At 37.8% G+C, this 24493-nt stretch overlaps 1 protein-coding gene across 9 annotated transcripts in view; it reads right to left on the bottom strand.

The window, feature by feature from the left end:
- The window catches only part of AOPEP (aminopeptidase O (putative)), a 361551-nt gene that overhangs the window by 297531 nt on the left and 39527 nt on the right, over window positions 1-24493 (bottom strand). For 8 of the 9 annotated variants that reach the window (XR_010945107.1, XR_010945108.1, XM_067744804.1 and 5 more), the window contains exon 2: window positions 7533-8445. The exons of the other annotated variant lie outside the window; for it this stretch is intronic. Coding sequence is in view for 6 of the 8 variants with exons in the window: in XM_067744804.1 (XP_067600905.1) it covers window positions 7533-8308 (776 nt within the window). In the remaining 2 variants the exon portion in view is untranslated. The remainder of the gene's footprint in view (window positions 1-7532; window positions 8446-24493) is intronic. 9 annotated transcript variants of the gene reach the window in all.

Here is a 24493-nt window from a genome sequence, read left to right as displayed (position 1 = left end):
GTAAGATGGGGGTCACAGGCAGGCCCGTGGCTTGTTGCGTTGAAAGAACTTCTAAATTGAGGAAGAACCTGTCAGAGTTACAATTACTTCAGCTTCTTGTGTGTATGCGGAATAGTCAAATGAGGATAAGATACACTATGCTGCTATGGTCTGAATGTGTCCGTCCAAATTCATATGGGAAATCTTAATGCCCAAAGTGATGGTATTAGGAGGTGGGGTCTTTGGGAGGTGCTTAGGTCATAAGGGCACAACCCTCATGAATGAGATTAATGCCTTTATAAGAGGCCAGACCGAGCTTCCTAGCCCCTTCCACCATGTGAGGCCGCAGCCAGAAGTCGGCAGTCTGCAACACAAAAGAGGGCCTTAACCAGGACCTAACCATGCTGGCATCCTGATTTCCAACTTCTAGCCTCCGGAACTGTGAGAAATAATTTTCTCTTGTTTATAAACCATTCGCTCTGCAGTATTTTGTTGTAGCAGCCCAAATCGACTAAGACATCAACTAAACTAACATGTTTGCTTGTCTTTTTGGGAGGAGCCATCTTTAAAGCCATCTATAAAACTTGTAGGGAATAGATTCAAACGATATATTTTCTTTATTTTCAGTTTACTATATGCATGTCTTTTTGCGGTCGGAGTGAAAGGGGGTTATTTTTAGTTTAAAAAAATGTTTCAAGTTTCACCACTTTCCATAAAAATCACCCATTTTCAGAGACTTGATTATCACAGATCAACAACTGGGGAGAGGGCTGCTTCAACAGACTCGGGTAGGAGGTGATGAGCCCCCTGTTGCTGTGGGTGTGGCTTGATGGGATGTTTTCCCACACTGATCTGGTCACTGGAAGCCAGGGGACCACAGATGTGACAGCTCAGTGGGTCAGATTCTTTTATAAACTCCCCAGAGTTACAAAGTCTTCAGGCCTCCTCTAATTCCTTTCCGTCTGTACTCCTTCCTGCACCCGATCTTTTTTATGGCTCCATGTTCTCATTAAACCTAAGTTACAATTTCCATTGTAGGTAAGAAACCCTCTTGCTTTCTTGTTACACAAAAACCAAGAGCAGACTACTAAAACAGGAAGTGTCAACCACAACTCTCTCTCACCCCTATACACACACACACACACACACACACATTCTCACACACACCCCTTCTTTATTATCATTCTTCTTCATGGCACAGTCACCAAAACTGTGACTCACCAATCATAATAAACATATATGGCAAGTTCAAGGAGAATGCTGCTTTGACTTGGATAGATTTTGTGTATGGTCAAAATGGACTGGACTGAAAGTGGCTTTGAGTCAGAAAGTCACCTCTCCTTTAACAGAGGTGTTTTGGGTGCAAAATAAGCAAGCTGTTTGTACAGGCAAAGATAGTACTTTTCATCTGGAAGTCCCTTGTGAGTGTAGGATTTCATGTATGGAAAACATTTGGAGGTCCTCTCACGGAATTTTCTCATTTTACACACGAGGAAATTAAGCTCCAGAGATGTAAAATGACTTATCTGAAGTCACATAGCTAGTTGGCAGCCCAGCTCTGAGTACTCAGTTCTCTTGGCTCTCACTTTTTAGATTCTTTTCAACACTCCAGGCTTTTGGTTATAGGTCATTTTGATTTGTTATCTTCTGTTGATGTTTGGTGATTCATGGTTTTTTGTTGTTGTTGTTTGGTTGGTCATTTTTGTTACTTGTTTAAATTAAGACAGTCCATCATTGCCTTTTCTCGCAAGACTCAACTGGGATACTGAGAAACAGAGATCCATCTAGACAGTGCAGCAAGGGGATAAGGAGGCTGAAAAGGAACACTTCCAAACATTTTCATGTTTGGGATTATCAATTCCTCCTTTGCAGTTATACTATGATATTATAGAATTAATGGGTATTTCCCCTCCAGTTCTCATGAATTTTACATTGGTTTCTTGATGCAAGTAGGGGGGAAAAAAGGTATTAATTACAGAAATGTTCATTTTAGACCTGAAATCTCTTCTAAAATATCTTCTGCTCATTCTTTTAATTTTAAAACTTAATAGTAAGATACAAAACAATGAAACTATTTTCGTGTTTGTGTGTGTGTATGTGTGGTGGGGGGACATGTTTTAACATCTGGTTTCGATATCAAACTAAAAATACTCCAAAGGTCTACATCGTCCTTGGTCCAACAGCTGAACAATAAATATAATTTAAAAAAATCATTCCCTCCTTAGTATTTTGCCAACATCATTCTGGCTTTGTCTAAAACAAAGAAACATCATACTGATCTAGGAAATTTTAAATTTTAATATCACTTTAAGTTATAATGTATTTTCCTAGTCAGCTACCTTTAACAATGACCCAAATAATTATAGTTTTTAAAATAAATTTCCTATGTTTAACTGAATTTCCCCTCCATTCAACTCATGTTCAGTGATGTCATCAGCTTAAGCAAGATCTCCTAGACCACTTGGCTGGTTCCACAACTATTATAATGATCCAAAGGGAAAAAGGAATGGGTTAACAGAAAAAAATGCTTTGGTTTTAAATAACATTTTATTCACTGGAATGGAAAAAAGGCAGGAAAATGCAGAAAGTACATAAACTTTGAATAAAGATTTCCATTTTTTTAAAGATTTTTTTTCTTAAGTATGTTGAGGCTCTGGAATCAAAAAGATATTAAGGCCTCTTCCTGTCTAGCTTAGCAAGTACACCATTACACATTCTTGACTGTTCCAGGTCTCATCAAAATATTTTCAAAGGGCACACATACTCACACACCACAAAAAAGTAAACATTGTTTCCAAGAAGCATGTATCATATTGTTAAGTATGTGGTTATTTCATCAGTCAGTTTTAAAGGTCACCTAAAATCCAGTATCTGAATGCTGGAGGCAAGAAAGAGCACTTAGGTTCAAGAGAAGCCAGAACCCCACAATGGCTAAAACAAAGTAAGAAAATGTAGTTTTGTTTGTTTTGCGGTACGCGGGCCTCTCACTGTTGTGGCCTGTCCCGTTGTGGAGCACAGGCTCCAGACGCGCAGGCTCAGCGGCCATGGCTCACGGGCCCAGCCGCTCCGCGGCATGTGGGATCTTCCCGGACCGGGGCACGAACCCGTGTCCCCTGCATCGGCAGGCGGACTCTCAACCACTGTGCCAACAGGGAAGCCCAGAAAATGTAAAAACAAAGTAAGAAAATGTAGTTTTTATATTTCCAGCTATTTCATTTTAGAACTAGAATAACAATGAGGAAGAAGAAATGATTAACAATGATTTAAAGAAATACTCTTTTATAGCTGCAAATACATTTTCAGTTCTTGTCCAGAGAACACTGCTACTTGGTAAAAGTGGGATGAGAGCTCTTATGAAAGAGGAATTTCAGGATGGAAAGATGATGATTTTTTTTCAAATTTGAAGTTTATTCTTTAATGAGTTTTTTGTTTGATCAGTTTTAGATTTATTTTTAAAAGTACAAAGATAAAACACAGTCCCCATATATCCCATACCCAGTTTGCCCTACAACTTACATTAGTATATTTGTCACAGTTGACACATTATTATTAACTAAAGTCCAGACATTAACTAAACTACTCAGATTTCATTAGTTTTCCTCTAAAGTCCCTTTTCTATACCAGGTTACTACATTAATTTTAATCATCATCCTTAGGCTTCTCTTGACTGTGACAGTTTCTGAAGACTTTATTTATGTTGGCCTTGAGAGTTTTGAGGAGTACTGGTCAGGTATTTTGTTGAAAGTCTGATTTATCTCATGTTTTTCTCTTGGTTAGACTGGGGTTATGGGTTTTGGGGAAGAAGGTCACAAAGATGCCATTTGCGTCACACCATACCAAGGGTGCATACTATCAATGTGACTCATCACTGTTGATGTTAACTTTGATCTCCTTGCCGAGGTCACGTTTGTCAGATTTCTCCAATGGAAATTTACTTTTTCCCCCTTTCCACACTGTCATCTTTGGAAGGAAGTCACTATGAATAGCTCACACTTAAGGAGTGAGGAGTTATGCTCTACCACGATAAGGGCAGAGTATCTATATAACTCAGACTTCTTTTGCACCATGGATTTGGCTATTCTCCTCCATTTGTTTATTTAAGTCAATCACTGTTTTATATTAGTATGGACTCATGGATATTTATTTTATACTTTGGGTTATCATCCAAAACTAGTTTTTGTTTTGTTTTGTTACTTTTTTAAAACATCTTTATTGGAGCATAATTGCTTTACAATGGTGTGTTACTTTCTGCTCTATTAAAACTATTTTATTTTGTTGCTCAGTTTGAGTCATTAGGAGTTCTTTCAGATGGCTCCTTGGACTTTGACAGACACACGTAATTCTGGGTTCTTGTTGCTGCTCTTTGAGCATTTCCTTATTTTCTGGCACTATAGATGCTCCAGCTTCATCTTGCATGTTGCCTGCCCCAGTCCCAGCCGTTTCTCCAAGAAGCCCTGGTTCCTTTACTGGAGAATATATTAGAAGCCAAGATCCAGGCGCTAGAGTACACTCACTGCTTCTAAACCCACTCAGCTGACAAACAAGGAAATATATGTGTGTATGCTATCACTTGCAAACAACCATATCTATAATTATTTCTATATGCAACCATCTGTATCTATAGTATGCTAAACATGAGTTCATAGTGATGTCTCCAATTCTAATCCATTTCCACATGGATCATTCTAGCCTCCTCCCCTTGCTCATCTGTAATCTCCCACTTCAGCAGTGAGAAACCTGGCTCCCATCACTTGCACCCATTTACTAAATTGCTCAATTCCAGGATATATATACAGTGGTACCAGTATTGTTAACCTGTACCCCTATGGGAAACAACTCTATCAACTACAGTACAGTATTTATGTACAGTTCCTTTTGCCTTTAGCCTTACAGATTCAACTCATTTCCAAAGTTACTTAGGTCAGTATCTTTTTCCTCTACTCCCTTCAGTGAGGTTGTTTCATACATTTTTAATATACCTAGATTGTTCTGTCACATTTTACATTTCATCCTAGGATCCTCTGACCTCTTGATTATTTATTTACATATTATCAAACAAAATAACAAGTTTTATTCTCAACAAAGGGTAGGATAAGAGTGGGAAGGGGAGAAGCCACTGATGGAACTTGAAAGGAAAAGTACCAGTTTAGAGCTTTTCTTAAGTTTCTGTCTAGTATCTGCTTAAAAATAGAAGTTTATTGAAAGCTAATATAATTTGTTTTTTTAAAGGTATTGAAATCTTTGCATACAATAAAGGACATGGTAAAAATCAAAAGTAAGAAACATAGCTCCCTTTCACAATTAACACATGGATTTTTGTAGGAGCTTTCAGTAACTTTATTCAATTTTCCTATTTGTAAAATGGGAATAAAAAGTTTCTCATCCAGACTAAGAATTTATAGTAGGCATATGGATAGTATTCTGCCATTCAAGGGTAAAAATGTAACCACTACTTTAGTTTAATAAATGTAGACTCTATGCCTTGAAGGAAGTAAGCTCTACCCAGTTATATTTTTCACACAATTGTGAAATTTTACATTTTCACACAATTATATTCATAAAGCATTGTAACCCTGATGATTACTATTTGCTCATATCACTAAGCAATTATTTCTGTCTCGTAACCTGGGATCCTTGGGCATTTTAAGTCCTTACAGTATCCAAACAGTTACCAGTATATATCTAGATTTATTCTTAAGCATGTGGGAAAATTTATATAGAGAGATTTGGTGGTCATTCATGGAAGATTATCTTGACTATAATAAAATTCCCCAAAAAAAAAGAAAAGAAAAAGGAGAAAAAAAATCTTTGAGGATTAAAAAAATTTTTTATCCCTGTAAGACTGCATAAATGCCATTTATTTACTAACATATAATCACAAACTTCCAAAAATACACCTTAAACTCCTGCTGTGATCATGTGTTTTACTGAATTTTCAGAAAAGGAGACATCAAGAGTAAATTCAAGTCAACCTTTCAGGAGCAAAATGTGCCCACGGACCTTCTGAGTTTCTTTAAGGAAACCAGCATTTATCAATAACTCATTCCTACTCAACACTTTACATGCAGTGTAATTCACAAGTCTAATCTCTTTCTTTGTAGTAAGCACTAAGAAGAAAGCCATGTTTGAGGCCATTACTGAGAATTTCTTCTAAATACTGTCGATAGTTTCTTCTTCCCCGTTATTCTAATTCAAAAATGAAATATCTGAGAGTATAAAATCTAGAATTTCCTAGTTAAATATTCAGAGACAGTATATTGTCAAATCTTACTGAAAAGCCCATCTTCAATAATTTCAAAAAAATCTGAAGATACAGTAGGAACACCTATTTCTTTCCCTCGCAGACTCCCAAGAATATCAAACAAGTTATTCTATAGATAAGTCACTACGCTTTTGTACTGATGTAAATTTGCACCACCCCTGCACTATCCCAAAGGCCACCTCGGACTCCAGCAGAAATGACAGGAAGCAAACTCATTCTGAGCAGGGAGGGAGACCAGAGCAGGAGGTAAGATTAGAGGCAAAGAACGGGATAATGAGAGCTCAAAGCCAAAGTGATGGCTTTCAAAATATGATCTAGAAGGTTTTTTGGGGGGTGAGTTGGGGGAGAGATGTAAGCAATTTACCGAGACCACTGCCTCCATTAAGGGAGTCCAACGCTATAAAAGAAGACGCTGAAAACAAGCTCACAGAGATGAACGCTCCTCCAACCAAGATCTGCTATAATTATTGTATTGCTTTGCAGTACATTAGCACAAAGAAATAGGTAGAATAATGAGGAATCAATAAAGTTTGATTTGAAAATTCTCAAATTCTAAAAACCCTGAACAACTGTTAGAGGACAGGCAAGAAGAAAAGAACAAATGACTGCCTAAATACCCACCCTCTGAACATCGATGCCTCATCAATTCCTTCTCCCCACACAAAAAATCAGCAGTCTCCTTGGTGTCAGATACCCAGAATCATGGCCAAAGAGGCAAGTGTGGACTCAGCAGGACTGACTGTCACCCTCAGAACCAAATCCTTCCAGTGTTTGAGGGTTCATATTACATAATAACTGACAAAGTCCAGGGAGGCATTGCTGCCAAGAGACAGGTACAGTAAGAAAGCCACAAAGCGGAGCTGGCTTTATTTGGAAGCACTTTGCCAGGCTTCACACCAACCCAACTTGGCAGCCATGTAATCCCTCAGGGGGAATATGAAGGAACTTTGAGAAAGTATTTGCTCAAAGATACATATCGTTTCCATCTACAGTACTGGAAGCTGCCAGCAGAGATCTCAACAGAGAGCTAGGCTCGGCATTTAACCATTAAACCTGACTTTCAGTCTCCTAACTCAGAAATACGGGGGCTTAATAAAGTAATCTTTTCATCCTGACTTAAGGGAAGTAATCCTATTAAGAGTTCAGCATGCCTGGGAATTTACCTGCTTCACTGTGGGTCGAAGGATTTAAGGTTAGATGGGTAATGCCACAATAAAGAGAAGTGTCTTTACACACCTCCCGGTGTGTAAGATTAATGGGCAGGGGACTGCAGAGTGCCCAGATAACCTACCTGCCACTCTGGTCTGAGGTCCACGTAACTGATCGCCCCTGGGGTTTGGTTGTGTACTGTATCCTTATGGCATGAGGAAAGTCAGTAGCTGTCTGAACCCCTGTCTTCCTGATCTGTAAGCTCCAAGTGTCAATGTCAAACAGGAGTTCCCCACAACCAGGAGCCTGGCTGCAGCGAGCATAATAGTCTAACTGCTCCCTCCAACGATCTGCAGGCAGAGCCACGAGTTCACATACAATCTGATTCCTGAGCTTGGGAGACCTTGTAAATTTTTCAATACCTGGCACAGCAGCAACATCCACCTCCTCAACCTTTAACACAGATAAATCACAGCAGTCCAACACTAGCAAAAAATCCTCACTCCCATGATTCCCTGCGTCACAGCAGTACTTTGAGCTAGAAATCCCAGAAGCCTGTTCCTGGTTGTCATGGTTACCATCTTTACCAGACGTATCTTTTTCACCTTTACCACAGATTACAAAATCATTATATCCCATTTTAGATGAGACGGTCCTTGTATTTGTTACAGGAATATGGCAGGGTTCAGGCGTCCTAAATTTGCAGGCTTTGTTTGACTCTGATGGGTAGGTTTCCTCGGTGGAACTACTCTGTTTCTTGAATTTATTTCCAGACTCGAAGAAAAGCACTATGGTGCCCTCAATGATTTGACTTTCGAAATCCACATCTAAATCCAGTACATAGTGCTTCACAAGTATGTGGCTGGTGTTGGCCATGAGAGGCAGGTCATCTCGGGAAGGATCCAGCTTTATGTCCATGGTATAGGTGTTGTTCGAGAACTTTGTTTAAATCTCAGAAGGGGCTTCCTGTCAGTCCCAATCTTCCAGAGTCATAAATGGCTGCTTACCAAAAAACACCCGATGTCACAAATTAGGGTTCCACAACTTTCAGTCCCCTGGTAAAGAAGAAAAACACAATCACACAAAATTCCAAACAAGACCCTTTGCTCCTGCAACTGCTGCTTCTGCAAGTTGACTACCTCCTTAAATAATTCCCCAATGTAGTAGAAGCTCATGGCTAGAAGGCAGACTAATCTTTTTGACTGACATCAAAGAAAATTACATTATGGGTTTCTAAAAATATTTCAATTATCAATGGAATGAAAGGGGCCTCCACAAAACCAGAAGAATCATGTTCCTAACTAGAACAGTCCTTGTTCCAGAAAACAGCAATTGTTAGGCAAAAGTGTAACATCACTGTACCTCTTGTTTTAAAAGATATTAAATGTATCGTTTCTAAGTTTGTGCGCCAAAAGAAAAGGGATTGTTTCTCTACTGTGATTCTAAGTAACAAATGTGAATGAAGGCTAAATGGTCTCATATGTTTTATTCTTTGAGAGTAATCATTTAATACATACAATGTAACTCCAGGGATTATTGTACTTTTCACATTAGGACTGCTCTCATATCAGCACTTCCAGTAAATTACAGGAAAATGAGCCAATTTACCAAGAGTGCATTCTAAGTATTCCTTTGAGATTGTTCATGGAGATTTTTCAAATTTATAGTTAAATACTCAAGGTATATCATTACATCTTAATAGCTGAAAGCCCATTAACATTCTGGATAATAGCCTTCTTGTGGCAAACGAAAAGGTCTTCTCATCTGAAAAAAAAAAAAAAAGGTATGCAAATGCCTATAAAAGGAAGGAGAGAAATTAAAACGTGGAAACAGATGTTGTAATAAAATGCCCAAGTTCTTCATAAAAGTTCTGATCAAAATGTAGTCCTATTTTATAAAAGCAATCCAGCTAAAAGAAAAATTATTTGAAATTATTTCAGTCCCTGTTGTGTACCTAATTTCTTTCAGCATATTTTTTTTTAACCAAAAGTGGAAAAAAAAATGGCAGGGAAAAAGAAACAAAAACTCTGACAGAGTAGATTTATTTAAAATCACTTTTGTATTTCTAAATATCAAGAGGTATTCTTTTATCAACAGCAAAACATTACTTGCTTGACTTTTCAAGTAAAATTGAGCCCTCCATTTTTATTGTTTAACTCCTCCTCACTTCCCTTCTAACTTTTTCGGCCAATCTACTAGATTCTTATTTCCTTTCCTTCTAGAATCTCATTCCAACAATCAAAACTATTGAACTTTCATTTTCTACCTCTCTACAGGCTATTTCCTCATCAAAATCTCACCTATCCTTAAAAGAAGCTGGCTTCCTGCAGCCTTGTACAATCTGGTTTCAGGCTATTTTTTCCAGTCATGGAGACCACACTCCCTTTGAATCCTTGTCCTCTAGTCAAAGGGCCTGCTCAGCACACTGCTCCCTAAAGATGACCTGACATCTTGCCTCCATGCTTTTTGGAGGCAAGTAGTGTGCCACACCTGGAGTGCTCCTGGCTCCCACCTCCCATATCCACCTGCCAAACTCTCTTCTCCCTCCACACAGTTCAAGTCCAATTGCCTCCTGAAATCCTTCCCTGCTCCCTACTCTCCCTCCCCCATCCCCACCAAACCGTATGTGGTAATACACACTTTGACTTTAAGAATGATAGGAATTGAGAGAAATCAGGGATGTAAAAGAATAGTCTGAGATTACCTTAAGGAGAAGCTGGCACTCACTTTAATCCTAGAAAAGTCAATGGGCAAAGGGAATAAGCCAGGGTATTTTCTTTTCTGCATGAGAACAATTGAACTTGTCACATAATGAATAATAAACTACAATAAAGCTACTGGCTATATCTATGTAATCAGAAACAATGGATGCTAAAACTTCATCCTGCTGGTGTTTGGAGCTGCTGTAATGCAGTATTTTGTTGACTGGGCTATTAAAATTTTTTTTAATAAAAAAAAAAACTGAATACACACACGAGGAAAAGCCTGAATCAATTAAGACAAGGCTTAACTTTGTGGCTGTCTAAACTATCAAATTTGAAAAAGAATACTTTAGTATTTCTAATAATATAGATAAAACCATTTATTGTCTAACCCTAATAGATTCCTTCATTTACTTGTGAAAGTTAATATCATTTAATAAAATATATTCTATGGAGTAGTTTTCATCACTTCTGTCCCTCGTGGCTGTCCCTAGGCTGCCTTAGAGCCCTGCCCATCCAAGACTGTTAATGTCACTTTGTTTGTCAACCTAACTGGAAATCCTTTTGTCCTCTTCAGTAGATTCTTTTTTTTTTTGAATTGAAGTCTAGTTGATGAACAATATTATATAAGCTACAGGTATACAATTCAGTGATTCACAACTTTTAAAGGTTACACTCCATTTATAGTTATTATAAAATATTGGCTATATTCCCTGTGTTGTACAATATATCATTGTAGCTTATTTTATACATAATTGTTCATACCTCTTAATCCCCTACCCTTATGTTGCCCCTCCTCCTTCCCTCTCCCCACTGATAATCACTAATTTGTTCTCTATATCTGTGAGCCTGCTTCTTTTTTGTTATATTCACTCGTTTGTAGAATTTTTCAGATTCTACATATAAGTGATCTCATACAGTATTTGCCTTTCTCTGTCTGACTTATTTCACTTAGAATAATACCGTCGAAGTCCACCCACATTGTTACAAAAGGCAAGATTTTCATTCCTTTCTATGGCTGCATAGTATTCCATTGTATATGTATACCACATCTTCTTTATCTGTTCATGGACATTTACGTGGCTTCTGTATCTTGGTAAGTGTAAGTAATGCTGCTAAGAACACTGGGGTGCGTGAATCTTTTCCAATTAGCGTTGTTGTTGTTGTTGTTTGAATATATACCCAGGAGTGGAATTGCTGGGTCATATGGTAGTTTTATTTTCAGTTTTTTGAGAAACTTACATACTGTTTTCCACAGTGGCTGCAACAATTTACATTCCCACAACAGTGTACAAGGGTTTCCTTTTCTTCACATCCCCTCCAACATTTGTTATTTGTGTTCTTTCTGATGACAGCCATTCTGACAGGTGTGAGGTGATATCTCATTGTGGTTTTGATTTGCATTTCCCTGACGATGAGTGATGTTCAGCATCTTTTCATGTGCCTGTTGGCCATCTGCATTTCCTCTTTGGATAAATATCTATTCAGGTCTTCTCTGCCCATTTTTTAATCAGGTTGTTTGCTTGGTTTTTTGTTGTTGTTGTTGTTGTTTTGATTTTGGGTTTTTTTTTTTTTTTTGATGTTGAACTGTATGAGCTGTTTATATATTTTGGATATTAACCCCTTATCAGTCACATCATTTGCAAATATTTTCTCCCATTTAGTAGGCTTAGTAGGTTGTCTTTTGTTTTTGTTTTTTTTTCCTTTGCTGTACAGAAGCTTTTAAGTTTAATTAGATCCCATTTATTATTTGTGCTTTTATTTCCTTTGTTTAGGAGATAGAGCCAAAAGAACATTGCTGTGATTTATGTCAGAGTGTTCTGCCTGTGTTTTCCTCTGGGAGTTTTATGGTTTTGGGTCTTACATTTAGGTCCTTAATCCATTTTGAGTTTATTTTTGTGTACACTGTTAGAGAACGTTCTGATTTCATTCTTTCACATGTAGCTGTCCAGTTTTCCCAGAACCACTTATTTAAGAGACTTTCTTTTCTCCCTTGTATATTCTTGCCTCTTTTGTTGTAGACTAGTGACTTTATTCCTGGGCATTCTATCCTGCTCCATTTGTCTATATTCTGTTTTTGTGCCAATACCATTCTGTTTTGATTACTGTAGCTTTGTAGTATAGTCTGATGTCAGAGAGTGTGATTCCTCCAGCTCTACTCTTCTTTCTCAGATTGTTTTGGCTATTTGGGGTCTTTTGTGTTTCCATACAAATTAAAATTTTTTTTGTTCTAGGTCTGTGAAAAATACCATTGGTATTTTGATAGGGATTGCATTGAATCTGTAGATTGCCTTGGATGGTATGGTCATTTTAACAATACTGATTCTTCCAATCCAAGAACATGGTATAGCTTTCCATCTGTTTGTGTCATCTTCAATTTCTTTTGTCAGCGTCTTATAGTTTTCAGAGTACAGGTCTTCTGCCTCCTGTGGTAAGTTTATTCCTAGGTATTTTATTATTTTTGATGTTACGGTAAAGGGGATTGTTTCTTTAATTTCTATTTCTGATAGCTGTTAGTGTACAGAAATGCAACAGATTTCTGTATATTAATTTTATATCCTGCAACTTTACTGAATTCATTGATGAGTTGTAGTAGTTTTCTGGCATCTTTAGGATTTTCTACAAATAGTATCATGTCATCTGCAAATAGTGACAGTTTTACTTCTTCTTTTCCAATTTGGATTCTGTTTATATCTTTTTCTTCTCTGATTGCTGGGGCCAGGGCTTCCAATAATATGATGAATAAAACAAGACAAGGGCATCCTTGTCTTGTTCCTGATCTCAGAGGAAATGCTTTCAGCTTTTCACTGTTGAGTATGATGTTAGCTGTGGGTAGGTCCTATATGGTCTTTATTATGTTGAGATATGTTCCCTCTATGCCCACTTTCTGGAAAGTTTTTATCATAAATGGATGTTGAATTTTGTCAAAAGCTTTTCTGCATCTATCAAGATGATCATCTGGTTTTTATTCTTCAATTTGTTAATGTGATGTATCACATTGATTGATTTGCAGATATAGAAAAATCCTTGCATCTCTGGGATAGATCCCACTTCATCACTGTGTATGATCCTTTTAGTGTATTGTTGGATTCAGTTTGCAAATATTTTGTTGAGGATTTCTGCATCTAGGTTCATCAGTGATATTGGCCTGTAATTTTCTTTTTTTGTGATATCTTTATCTGGTATTAGGGTAATGCTGGTCCCATAGAATGCATTTGGAAGTGTTCCTTCCTCCACAATATTTTGGAATATTTGGAGAAGGATAGGTGTTAACTCTTCTCTAAATGTTTGGTAGAATTCACCTGTGAAGCCATCTGGTCCTGGACTTTTGCTTGTTGGAATTTTTTAAATTACTGACTCAATTTAATTACTGGTAATTGGTCTGTTCATATTTTCTGTTTCTTCCAGTTCAATCTTGGGAGATTATACATTTCTAAGAATTTGTCCATTTCTTCTAGGTAGTCCAGTTTTCACAGTAGAGTTGTTCACAGTAGTCTCTCATGATCCTTCATATTTCTGTGGTGTTGGTTGCAACTTCTTTTGCATTTCTGGTTTTATTGATCTGGGCCCTCTCCCTTCTTTCTTGATGAGTCTAGCTAAAGGTTTATCAATTTTGTTTATCTTTTCAAAGAACCAGCTTTTACTTTCATTGATCTTTTCTATTGTTTTAGTTTCTATTTCCTTTATTTCTGTTCTCATCTTCATGATTTCTTTCCTTCTACTATCTTTGGGTTTTGTCTATTCTTCTTTCCCTAGTTCCTTTAGGTATAGGGTTAGGGGCTTTTTGGCTTTTTTTTTTTTCCTATAAGTTATGATAATGTTTTATTTTATTTCTTTTTTCCCAGCTTCACTGTGATATAATTCACCTATATTTTATTTTTTTCCATTCTTTTTTTATTGAAGTATAATTGATTTACAATGTTGTGTTAATTTCTGCCATACAGCAAAGTGATTCAGTTATACATACATACACATTTTTATATTCTTTTCTATTATGTTGTATCATAGGATATTGAATACAGTTCTCTTGAACTATATTGAATATAGTGTTACACAGTAAGACCTTGTTGTTTATCCGTTCTATATATAAGAGCTTTCATCTGCTATAGGGTTAGGTTGTTTATTTGAGATTTTTCTTGTTTCCTGAGGTAAGCCTGTATCGCTATAAACTTCCCTTTTAGAACTGCTTTTGCTGCATCCCATAGGTTTTGGATAGTCATGTATTCATTCTCATTTGTCTCCAGGTACTTTCTGATTTCCTCTTTGATTTCTTCAGTGAGCCACTGGTTGTTTAGCAGCATATATATATAATTAAGTTGTTGATCTGTTAATTTCAAATGCATTTTAACAACCCAACAGTTGTACTCTCCTCCCCTCATGATTACTATTTTTGATATCATATTTTACATCTAATTGTTTTGTGTCTCCCTTAACTGCTTATTGTGGATATAGATTATTTTACTACTTTTGTCTTCTAACCTTCCTACTAGCTTTGTGCATGGATGATTTCCTACCTTTATGTTTGCCTTTATTGATGAGCTTTTTCATTTTGTAATTTTACTTGTTTCTAGCTGTGGCCTTTTCTTTCTCACCTAGAGAAGTTCCTTTAACATTTGTTGTAAAGCTGGTTTGGTGGTGCTGAATCCTTTTAGATTCTGCTTGTCTGTAAATCTTTTGATCTCTCCATCAAATGTGAATGAGAGCCTTGCTGCACAGAGTATTCTTGGTTGTAGGTTTTTCCCTTTCATCACTTTAAATATATCATGCCACTCTCTTCTGGCCTGCAGAGTTTCTGCTGAAAAGTCAGCTGATATCCTCATGGGAGTCCCCTTGTATGCTATTTGTTGCTTCTCCCTTGCTACTTTTAATATTCTCTTTATTTTTAATTTTTGTCATTTTAATGACTATGTGTCTTGGTGTGTTCCCCTTTGGGTTAATCCTGTAGGGGACTCTCTGCACTTCCTGGACTTGGATGACTGTTTCCTTTCTCAGGGTAGGGAAGTCTCCAGCTATTATTTCTTCAAATATGTTCTCAGCCTCTTTCTCTCTCTCTTTTCCTTCTGATACCCCTATAATGCAAATATTAGTGCACTTGATGTTGTCCCAGAGGTCTCTTAAACTGTCTTCATTTCTGTTTTTTTCTTTTTTCTTTTGTCTGTTCAATGTCAGTGATTTCCTCTACTTTGTCTTCCATCTTGCTGATCCCTTCCTCTGTATCATTTAGTCTACTGTTGACTCCTTCTGGTATATTTTTCATTTCAGTTATTGTATTCTTCATCTCTGTTTGGTTGTTCTTTATAACTCTTTGTTAAAAACTTCTAACTTCTTGCTCTGTGCATACATTCTTCTCCCAAGTTCTTTGATCATTTTTATGATCATTACCCTGAGCTCTTTCTCAGGTAGATTGTCTATCTCCACTTCACTTAGTTCTTCTTCTGGGGTTTTATCTTTTTCCTTCATCTGGAACAGGCTCCTCTGATGCCTCATTTTGCCTGAGTTGCTATCTGTATTTTTATTTATCTGGTAGGTTAATTATGTTTCCTGACCCCAAAGAAGTGGCCTTCTGTAGGAGAAGTCCTATGTGTCCCAGCAGTGCACCCCCGTCTCATCATCCAAGCTATATGTTCTAGGGGTTTCCCCTATGAGGGCTGTGTGGGTCCTTCTGTTGCGGGAGGCTGACTATGTGGGTGGTCTGGTAGTCTTGGTTGGCCCCTAATCCACTTGGTTGCCAGGCCCTGCCTTGTGCGGAGCCTTCTGGCTGCTGGTTGGCTGGGCCTGGTCATGAAGCAGCTGACTGCAGAACCCCAGGGGGCCTCTGGGCTAGTGCTGGCTCACTGGTGGGCAGACTCAGGGTCCAGTAGACCCCAGGGCTGTTGTCTACCCACTGGTGGGTGAAGCCAGGTTCTGGGGTTAGTGCTGGACTACTGGCTTACAGAGCTGGGTCCTGGAGTCTGGCTACAGGGCCCAGGGATCCCACAGCTTGTGTCAGATCACTGGTGGGGAGGGGCTGGTTCCTGACACAGTTGGGTACAGTACCCGGGATATCCCAGAGCTTGTGTTTGCCTGACAATGGGCAGGAACAGGGCCCAGCTGGCCCCAGGGCAGGATCTGGCCTGCTGTAGGTAGGCTGGGTCCATAGGCTGTGGGATCATAGTTTTCTTATACCTGGTGACTGCCCCCTGGAGTGTGGAGCTGGGTCCTGGCCCTCTGGTGGGCAGAATCATGCCTAGAAGCATGTCTAGAGGTAGCTGTGGGCTCAGGAAGTCTTTAGGCAGCCCATCTGCTGAGGGGTGGGGCTTGTTCCTACCCAGTTCATTTCCTGGCCTGAGGCATCCCTACACAGGTGCTAACGAACAGTTGGGTGCAGCCAGGTCTTAGAACTGAGCTAGAGGGAGGGTTCCACAAAGGCACCTACCAGCACCAGTGTCCACATAGTAGCAGCTCCCCAGAATGGCTGTCACCAGTGTCTATGTCCCTACGGTGAGCCACAGCTGACCCCCGCCTCACTGAGAGACTCTCCAAGACCACAGGTAGGTCTGGTCCAGGTTCCTATCAAATTACTGCTTTTGTCCTGGGTCCCAGAGCATATGAGATTTTGTGTGTGTGCTTTAAGAATAAAGTCTCTGTTTCCCACTAGTCCTTTGGGACTCCCGAAATTAAGTCCCACTGGCCTTCAAAGCCAAATGCTCTGGTGGCTTGTCTTCCTGGTGCAGGACCCCCAAGCTGGGGAGCCCAACGTGGGGCTCAGAACACTCACTCCTGTGGAAGCACTATAATTATTCTCCAGTTTGTGGGTATGGGAGTTGATTATATTGTGAATCCGCCCCTCCTACCCGTTTCATTGTGGGTCCTTCTTTATGTCTTTAGTTGTAGAAGATCTTTTCTGGTAGGTCCTGGTCTTGTTCACTGATGGTTGTTCTTAAAATAGTTGTGATTTTGGTGTGGTTGTGAGAGGAGGTGAGCTCAGGGTCCTTCTACTCCGCCATCTTGGTCCCCACCTCTAAACCTCTTTCAGTGGATTCTTGAGTATACTCCATATAGAGGCAATTATAAATCTTTTCTCCTTTTAACTTTCCAAGTCCATGCCTGATGACTCATTCTCAGCTGATTATTTGGCCTCCTACCTGACTGAGATGATTTTGAATCCCTGAAACTCCACCATACCTCAAGGATTTCTAGTTCTTCACAATTAGTGCCATCTCCTGATTCAGAGGAAACATATCGCCTTATCCAGATTCAGAGGAACCAATAATCCCTTCTCACCAAAGCCAATTTTTTCCCCCTGCATCCCAGCTTTTGGAGTCTGAGAGAGCCAAATGAACAGCACTCTTCTTGCACATTCAAATTCTGAACATACTGGGAAATAAGATGAGGATATGGCAAAGGGAGACCAAAATATCACATTATTGATGAAGACTAAACTGGAGAATATGACTTAGTGTGGGAGCCATATATATCTCAAAGCATTACGTTGTACACCTTAAAGTAATACAATATTATGTGTTAATTGTATCTCAATGAAACTGGAAAGAAAACAAACAAGCAAAAACTACGTTTGGTCCTATTGTCCATTTTAACTAGTCTACTTTACTGAATTCTCAAGCTGAAAAATTCCTTAGGGCTCACTTCTAACACTCTAGTTTTACCAATGAAGACAATGAGGTCCAGAGAGGTAAAGCAATTTGCCCAAGGTCAATTTCTGAGGCTCTTCCACTTGCTGGTACTTTTCCTTGAAATTCTCATCCTCATGACCATTTCCTTCATATTGTCCAAGTCATAAATCAAATGCTAAGAATCTCTTCCATACCCCACTCTACCTTTTTTATCTTCTTTCAGTTGTGTGGACTAGAATCAATTCAGAGTATAATAGCTTTGGAGAAAAAAGGAGAATTTTTAAGCAAGCCCAGAAGACTCAAAAGATCACCATCACCTTCGCATGGTTTCTATCCTAAGTTATGTTTAATGTGTAACTCTATTAAAACTTGTTTCTTATTACACCTATTTCCTTTTTGCCTTGCATTCATGGATGATCTAAACATTTTTCTCTGCAAGTACATAACTCTCACTGACATCAATCAGGGTCACAGTCCCATGTTTAGGGAAGAACTGAACTGACTGTGGTTGCAAACGCATATATCTGGCCACCTTGAAAGGCCTCTCTCAGCAAATAGTAACCATATTTCTAAGCAGTTCGTTGACTTCAGCACTTTTTGCTATTATTGTGCTCCAATTTTAAATGCCAGCTCATCTCACTAAAACATTTTTCCATTCTCTGTCATAAGCCATAACATAAAATTCCTCCCTTTATCAAACCCAATGATTAGTTTCCAGTGGCTAACCACTGCTACCTCTAAAATAAGTGTACTATGTGGTGTGTGTTTTAAATGCTTAAATGATTGTTTCAGCAACACCATTAAAGGCTTTGAAAGATTTAATGTACAGAAATATTTTTCTTAAGAAAGGCTGGGGGGGGTGCGGGGGTTAGTGGAAGAGGATTAAATACTAAACAGAGCTATGGCACAGCAAAGAAACTGCCTTGTCACCTTTAATCATCCAAACAGAAGTGAGCACATTTACAAATGTGGAAACAGCTTCCATTCTGGAACCCTCCAAAGAAAATAATTTCTCTCCTTTCAAGCTACAAAGCCCTCTGTATCACTCTCATGGCCCTTAACTTATCCTGCCTCGTTTTATAGTTACCTTCATCTTCCAAAGGTCTATAAAGAACTTGGGACTCCTAACTCATCTCTGTGTTCATGACCATGTTAAGTAGAATACCCTGTACACAGTAGGTTCTCAATAAATATCTGTGGAATTTGACATCTGAGGGCATTTGTGATTTCAATGTCTAGTTATTTACAGCACAGGGATTCTGGTCTGCATAGGTTCTAGAAGAAAGTTATTGCTTAAACACCTTCTTCCAGACAGCTCTCATTTCTTCTTCTCATCATACACCTGTACTTCTTTCTGCCACATCTCTTTTCTTGTAAGCAACTCAAGGGAAAAGGAGAGAGTTTTGCATATATGCTTATTACATACCATTGAGCATACTGGGAACAGTTACAAAATATTTAATTCTACAGATTACTTGTTCAGAGGAAGACAGTTGTCTTCTATTGCAAGTGTGTTCATTCTTTAGGATACAGTGATTGCTCTTAATGACAGTAATTAGGTTACTGAAGTATACTGTTTCTGGGCATACTTCCTCAGATAGTCAAATGCATATTGTCATAGAAATATAGCTTATTGATGTGAAATTTGATGATTTCAGAATTAGAAGGAATCTTAGAAGTGCAAATGTATTATGTTTAGAAATGTCACACTAACATGTTATTTTGTAACTTATTTCTCTCACTCAAATAGATGCAAAATATAGCCATGAAAATGCAAATAAATCTAGCTTATTTAATTGCTATACGTTGTCCTGATATGAATTTCCACAATTTTTTTTTAAATTTACTTGGTTGCACCAGGTCTTAGTTGCAGTAGGCGGGCTCCTTAGTTGCGTGCGGTTCATGGGCTCCTTAGTTGTGGCATGTGAACTCTTAGTTGCAGCATGCATGTGGAATCTAGTTCTCTGACCAGGGATCAAACCCAGGCCCCCTGCATTGGGAATGAAGAGTCTTAACCACTGTGCCACCAGGGAAGTCCCTGAATATTCCACAATTTAGCCATACATTTCCCTACTGATAGAAATTTCAGTTCTTTCAAATTTTTCATTATTACAATATTGCAATGAACATCCTTGTACATGTCTCCTGGTACACATGTGCAAGTGTTTCCTGAGTAAAACACCTAGAATTCCATTTTGCCTAATATTAATATTGTCACACCTGCTTTCTTTTTTTTTTTTTTTTTCCTGATATACTGATATATCTTCTCTATCCATTTATTTTTAACTTCTTTGGGTTGTTTTGCCTTGGGTATCTTTTTAAAGCAACATTGGGCTGTATTTTTTTTAATATATAGTCATTTAGATAACTGAAATTAATTTTATTTCCATTTATCATGATTATGTTATAAGAGCACTAGTCTCAACCAACTTATTTTGTGCTTTCTATTTACCATGAATTTCTTTGCTTCTTAGCTTTTACTTTTCTACTTTTTGTTGAATTTTTCTGAATTCTCTTTTTTCCCTCTACTGTTTCATACCTTATACAATCTATTTCTTTTCTTGACTATGCCTACTTAAAGTCAATCTCTGAAAAATACAAGGACCATAGAAAGTCTTATCATGAGTCCTTCCTCTTCCCTACTCTATACCAGCTTCCATATTATTGTTGCTAATATCTTAGCATCACATTCTTTTCAACAACCTTCATCCAACTTAGGAAAAAGTCAGTACTTATTTGTTCACAAGCTTCCTTGCTCATGATGGATTCATACATTTCACTCCTTCTTTCGGGGTTCAATTTTATTACAGTTACTACTGCTACATAACAAATTAACCCAAAATTTTATAGCTTCAAACAGCAAGATTTTATTATATTCTTTATAAATATAAAATATATTTATTATACGCCTTATATATATTACTCAGATAGGGCATTCTTCTGAATCTTATGAATTTGACTACGGCACTCAGTGGAGAATGGGCATGTCTGGAAGGTCTGATGATCAGAGTGGCTACACAAAACCTCTCTAACATGGAAATCTCAGAATAGTCAGAAAACTTATACGGTACCTGGCAGCCTCCAGAGCAAGTGTCCCAAAGAACCAGTTGAAAGCTGAATGACCTTTTCTGATCTAGCCTCAAAGGTCAAGGCTTTGTGGAAGTGGTATCACTTCCACCAGATGCTACTGGTTTCAAAAGAGAGTCATATAGCCAGTCCAGATTCAAGAAGAGGGAATTCAACTCCACCTCTGGTTAGGTAACATTGGAGAAGAGCATGTGAGATGGTAGATATTGTTATGACCCCTTTTGGAAAATACAATTTGCCACAATTTCCTTTTTACTTAAGTATATCTTTAGTAACTCTTTCAGAAGGAATCTGGGAGTAGTAAACTCTTTCAACACTTGCATGTTTGAAAATGTCTTTAATACATCCTCACTATTAAATGATCATTTAAGTGTAGACTTTTAGGCTGACAGTTATTTTCACTTAGCACTTTGAATATATATTACTCTACTATATTCTGACATCTTTTTGCTGATAAGAAGTTTGTAATCAATTTGCATTTCTTGATATTTATTGTTTTTTCTCCCTAGTAGCTTTTATATTCTTTCATTATCTTTGAGTTTCTACAGTTTCATTCAATGTGACTAAATGTGGATTTATTTTTATTTGGCTTGCTCAAGATACAGTGTGCTCCTTCAGTTGAAGGACTTGGGAATTCTTTCCATGTCTAGCCCTGAGAAGACAGCAGATTTCCTTGCCTCTCTGTTGGGACAGTGTAACGGAATTTTCTTTCTCCACTGAATGTAGGGATCTCCCCCTTATGGCTTCTGGCTTTACACAGATAATTCAGTTTTAGTTCTCCACATGTACTGAGTCCATGGCTGGGTACCCCTTCCTTGGTGGAGATCAAGTCTCCCTTACCCACCCCCGCCACACCCAGCTATTAAGGCCTATACCTATTCCTCTGTGAGAGCCTCTTAGATTAGACTCCTATTCATCATACTAACTTTACATTCCCTCTCCATTTTGGTCAACTAAGATAAGCCTTTTTTGGTTTTGAATTTGCGTGTATGTGTGTCTGTGTGTGTGTAGCCATGTGTATGTTGTTATATTTTACCCAGCATTTCTAAATACCTGATATTGGGAGGGGGATTTCCTTTTAACTCAGTTGATCATATGGACCCTGCTATACCACTTAAATAGTCCATACCCACAAGTCCTTTGGCTCAAGAAATTTTCATGAAGGACATGCTTCACTGAATAATTTTATAAAGACCATAGCTATAGATACCCATTCATCATCACAGAAGCCTGGAGAGATAATTAAAGATTAAGAGGATAAGAATATGTGCAAAGAAAGAAGCCAAGATGCAGAGAAAGCTGGATTATATTATTCATTCATTCAACAAATACGTGGAATCATCTTCAATTTTCCCTTTGTCTAATAACTCTCTCGCTCTCCCCACCATGTCCTCAAGGAAAGCTTTCCTGACCTCACTGATTAAGTCAAATTACCCTATTATGATATCTCACAGCACTGTGTAGTTTGCAGCACAAAAAAAGTTTTAGCTTTACATCTGTTTTTATAATTATTTAATTAATATTATTCTTCCTCTAAAATGAAGGGGAGTGCCCCTTCTGGTAGTAGTGGAATAGCTTATACCAGACCAATCCTCCCATTGACAACACTTACAAACTCTAGACAACAACAAAAAAAATCTGAAGGCATATGGGAATAAGCAAAAAGCTCACAGAAACTGTAGGTAGTTGACACCTGGGAGAAGAGAATGGCACTGAGCTTCCTGTTTTACAGTTTTTCATCTAACAGTAGGCCCTACTTGGTGCTAGGCAGAGCAGCTAAAATTCAGACTGAAATCTGCAATTTCAATGGTTGAAGAATCGGAGGACAGAGTTCAGAACTGACTCAGCAGCTAGAAAGTAAAGAAGGAAAACTTCAGGAAGGACGAGAGCCTCATATTCTACATATAAACTGCCCAATTTTCTAACTGACCCCATGTTCAGGGCAAACCAAACAGTCCTCTTATGCTAAATGAACAGAACTAAACTGAGATTTTTACTGCTGCCTAATGCAGGGAAGGTAAAGTCAGAAGTTTGAGTTCAGCCAAGTTAACTGCCTGATAAAATAAAACATTTAGTACTGCTTAGAGAAACATAAGGAACCCAGAGTTTCTATAAAATATCAACACAATGTCCAAGGTAAAACCCAAAATTATTAGGCATAAAAGAAACAAGAACATAGGACCCGTATTCAAAGAAAAAGCAATCAAGGGAAACTGACTTGAGTGGACCAAAATATTAGAATTAGCAGGCAAGGACCTTAAAGCAGCTATTAGTATTATAATTAAGGACATCAATGATGTAATAAATGAACTAAAAGGAAAACTGAGCAGAGATAAACAAAACTAGACTCACCAAGAAAAAAAGACAGTAAGTTCAAATAAATAAAATCAGAAATGAAAGAGGAAAAGTTACAACTGATACCACAGAAATACAAAAGAACATAGGAGACTACTATGAACAATTATATGCCAACAAACTGGACAACATAGAAAAAAATAAATTCCTAGAAACATACAGTCTTCCAACACTGAATCATAAAGAAATAAAAAATCTTGAATAGATCAATTACTAGTAAGGCAACTGAATCAGTATCAAAAACCTCCCAACAAACGGAAGTCCAGGACCAGATGGCTTCAGTGGTGAATTCTACCAAACACTCAAAGAAGATTTAATCATATCCTTCTCAAACTGTTCCAAAAAAACTGAAGAGAAGGGAACACTTCCAAATTCATTTTTTGAGGCCATCATTACCCTCATACCAAAACCAGACAAGGACACCACAAAAAGAAAAGAAAACAAAAGAAAAGAAGAGAAAATTACAGGCCAATATCCCCAATGAACAAAGATGCAAAAATCCTCAACAAAGTATTAGTAACCTAATTACAGCAATACATTAAAAAGATCCTGCACTATGATCAAGTGGGATTTATTCCAGTGATCCAAGGATGGTTCAACACAGCAAATCATCATAGGGATACATTACATTAACAAAATTAAAGATAAAAATCATATGCGCATCTCAATAGATGCAGAAAAAGCATCTGACAAAATTGAACATCCATTTAGGATAAAAACTCTCAACAAAATGAGAATAGAGGGAACATACCTCAACATAATAAAGGCCATTTAGGACAAACCCACACCTAACAACATACTTAACAATGAAAAGCTAAAAGCTGTTTTTCTAAGATCAGGAACAATACAAGGATGCCTACTCTTGCAACTTTTATTCAACTTAGTATTGGAAGTCCTAGCCATGGCAATTAAGCAAGAAAATAATAAAAGGCATCCAAATAAGAAAGGAAGAAGTAAAACCATCACTATTTGCAGATGATATACTCTATGTAGAGAAAACTCAAAGGACTCCAGCAAAAAACTCTTAGAAGTACAAATGAATTTGATAAAGTTGCAGGATACAAAATTAATATACAGAAATCTGTGGCATTTCTATACAGCAGTAACAAAATATCAAAAAGAGAAGTTAAGAACACAATCCCATTTACAACTGCATCAAAAAGAAAAAAATATCTTGGAATAAATTTAACCAAGAAGATGAAAAACCTAAACACTGGAAACTATAAGACACTGATTAAAGAAATTGAAGACATAAACAAATGGAAAGATATTCCACGCTCATGGACTGAAATAATTAATACTGTTAAAATGCCCATACCACCCAAAGCAATCTAAAAATTCAATGC

Source organism: Pseudorca crassidens, chromosome 7, assembly GCF_039906515.1.
Source record: "Pseudorca crassidens isolate mPseCra1 chromosome 7, mPseCra1.hap1, whole genome shotgun sequence".
Classification (NCBI taxonomy): Eukaryota; Metazoa; Chordata; class Mammalia; order Artiodactyla; family Delphinidae; genus Pseudorca; species Pseudorca crassidens.
The sequence above is the reverse complement of the archived record's forward strand: the minus strand, read 5'-3'. Positions and strand labels throughout refer to the sequence as shown.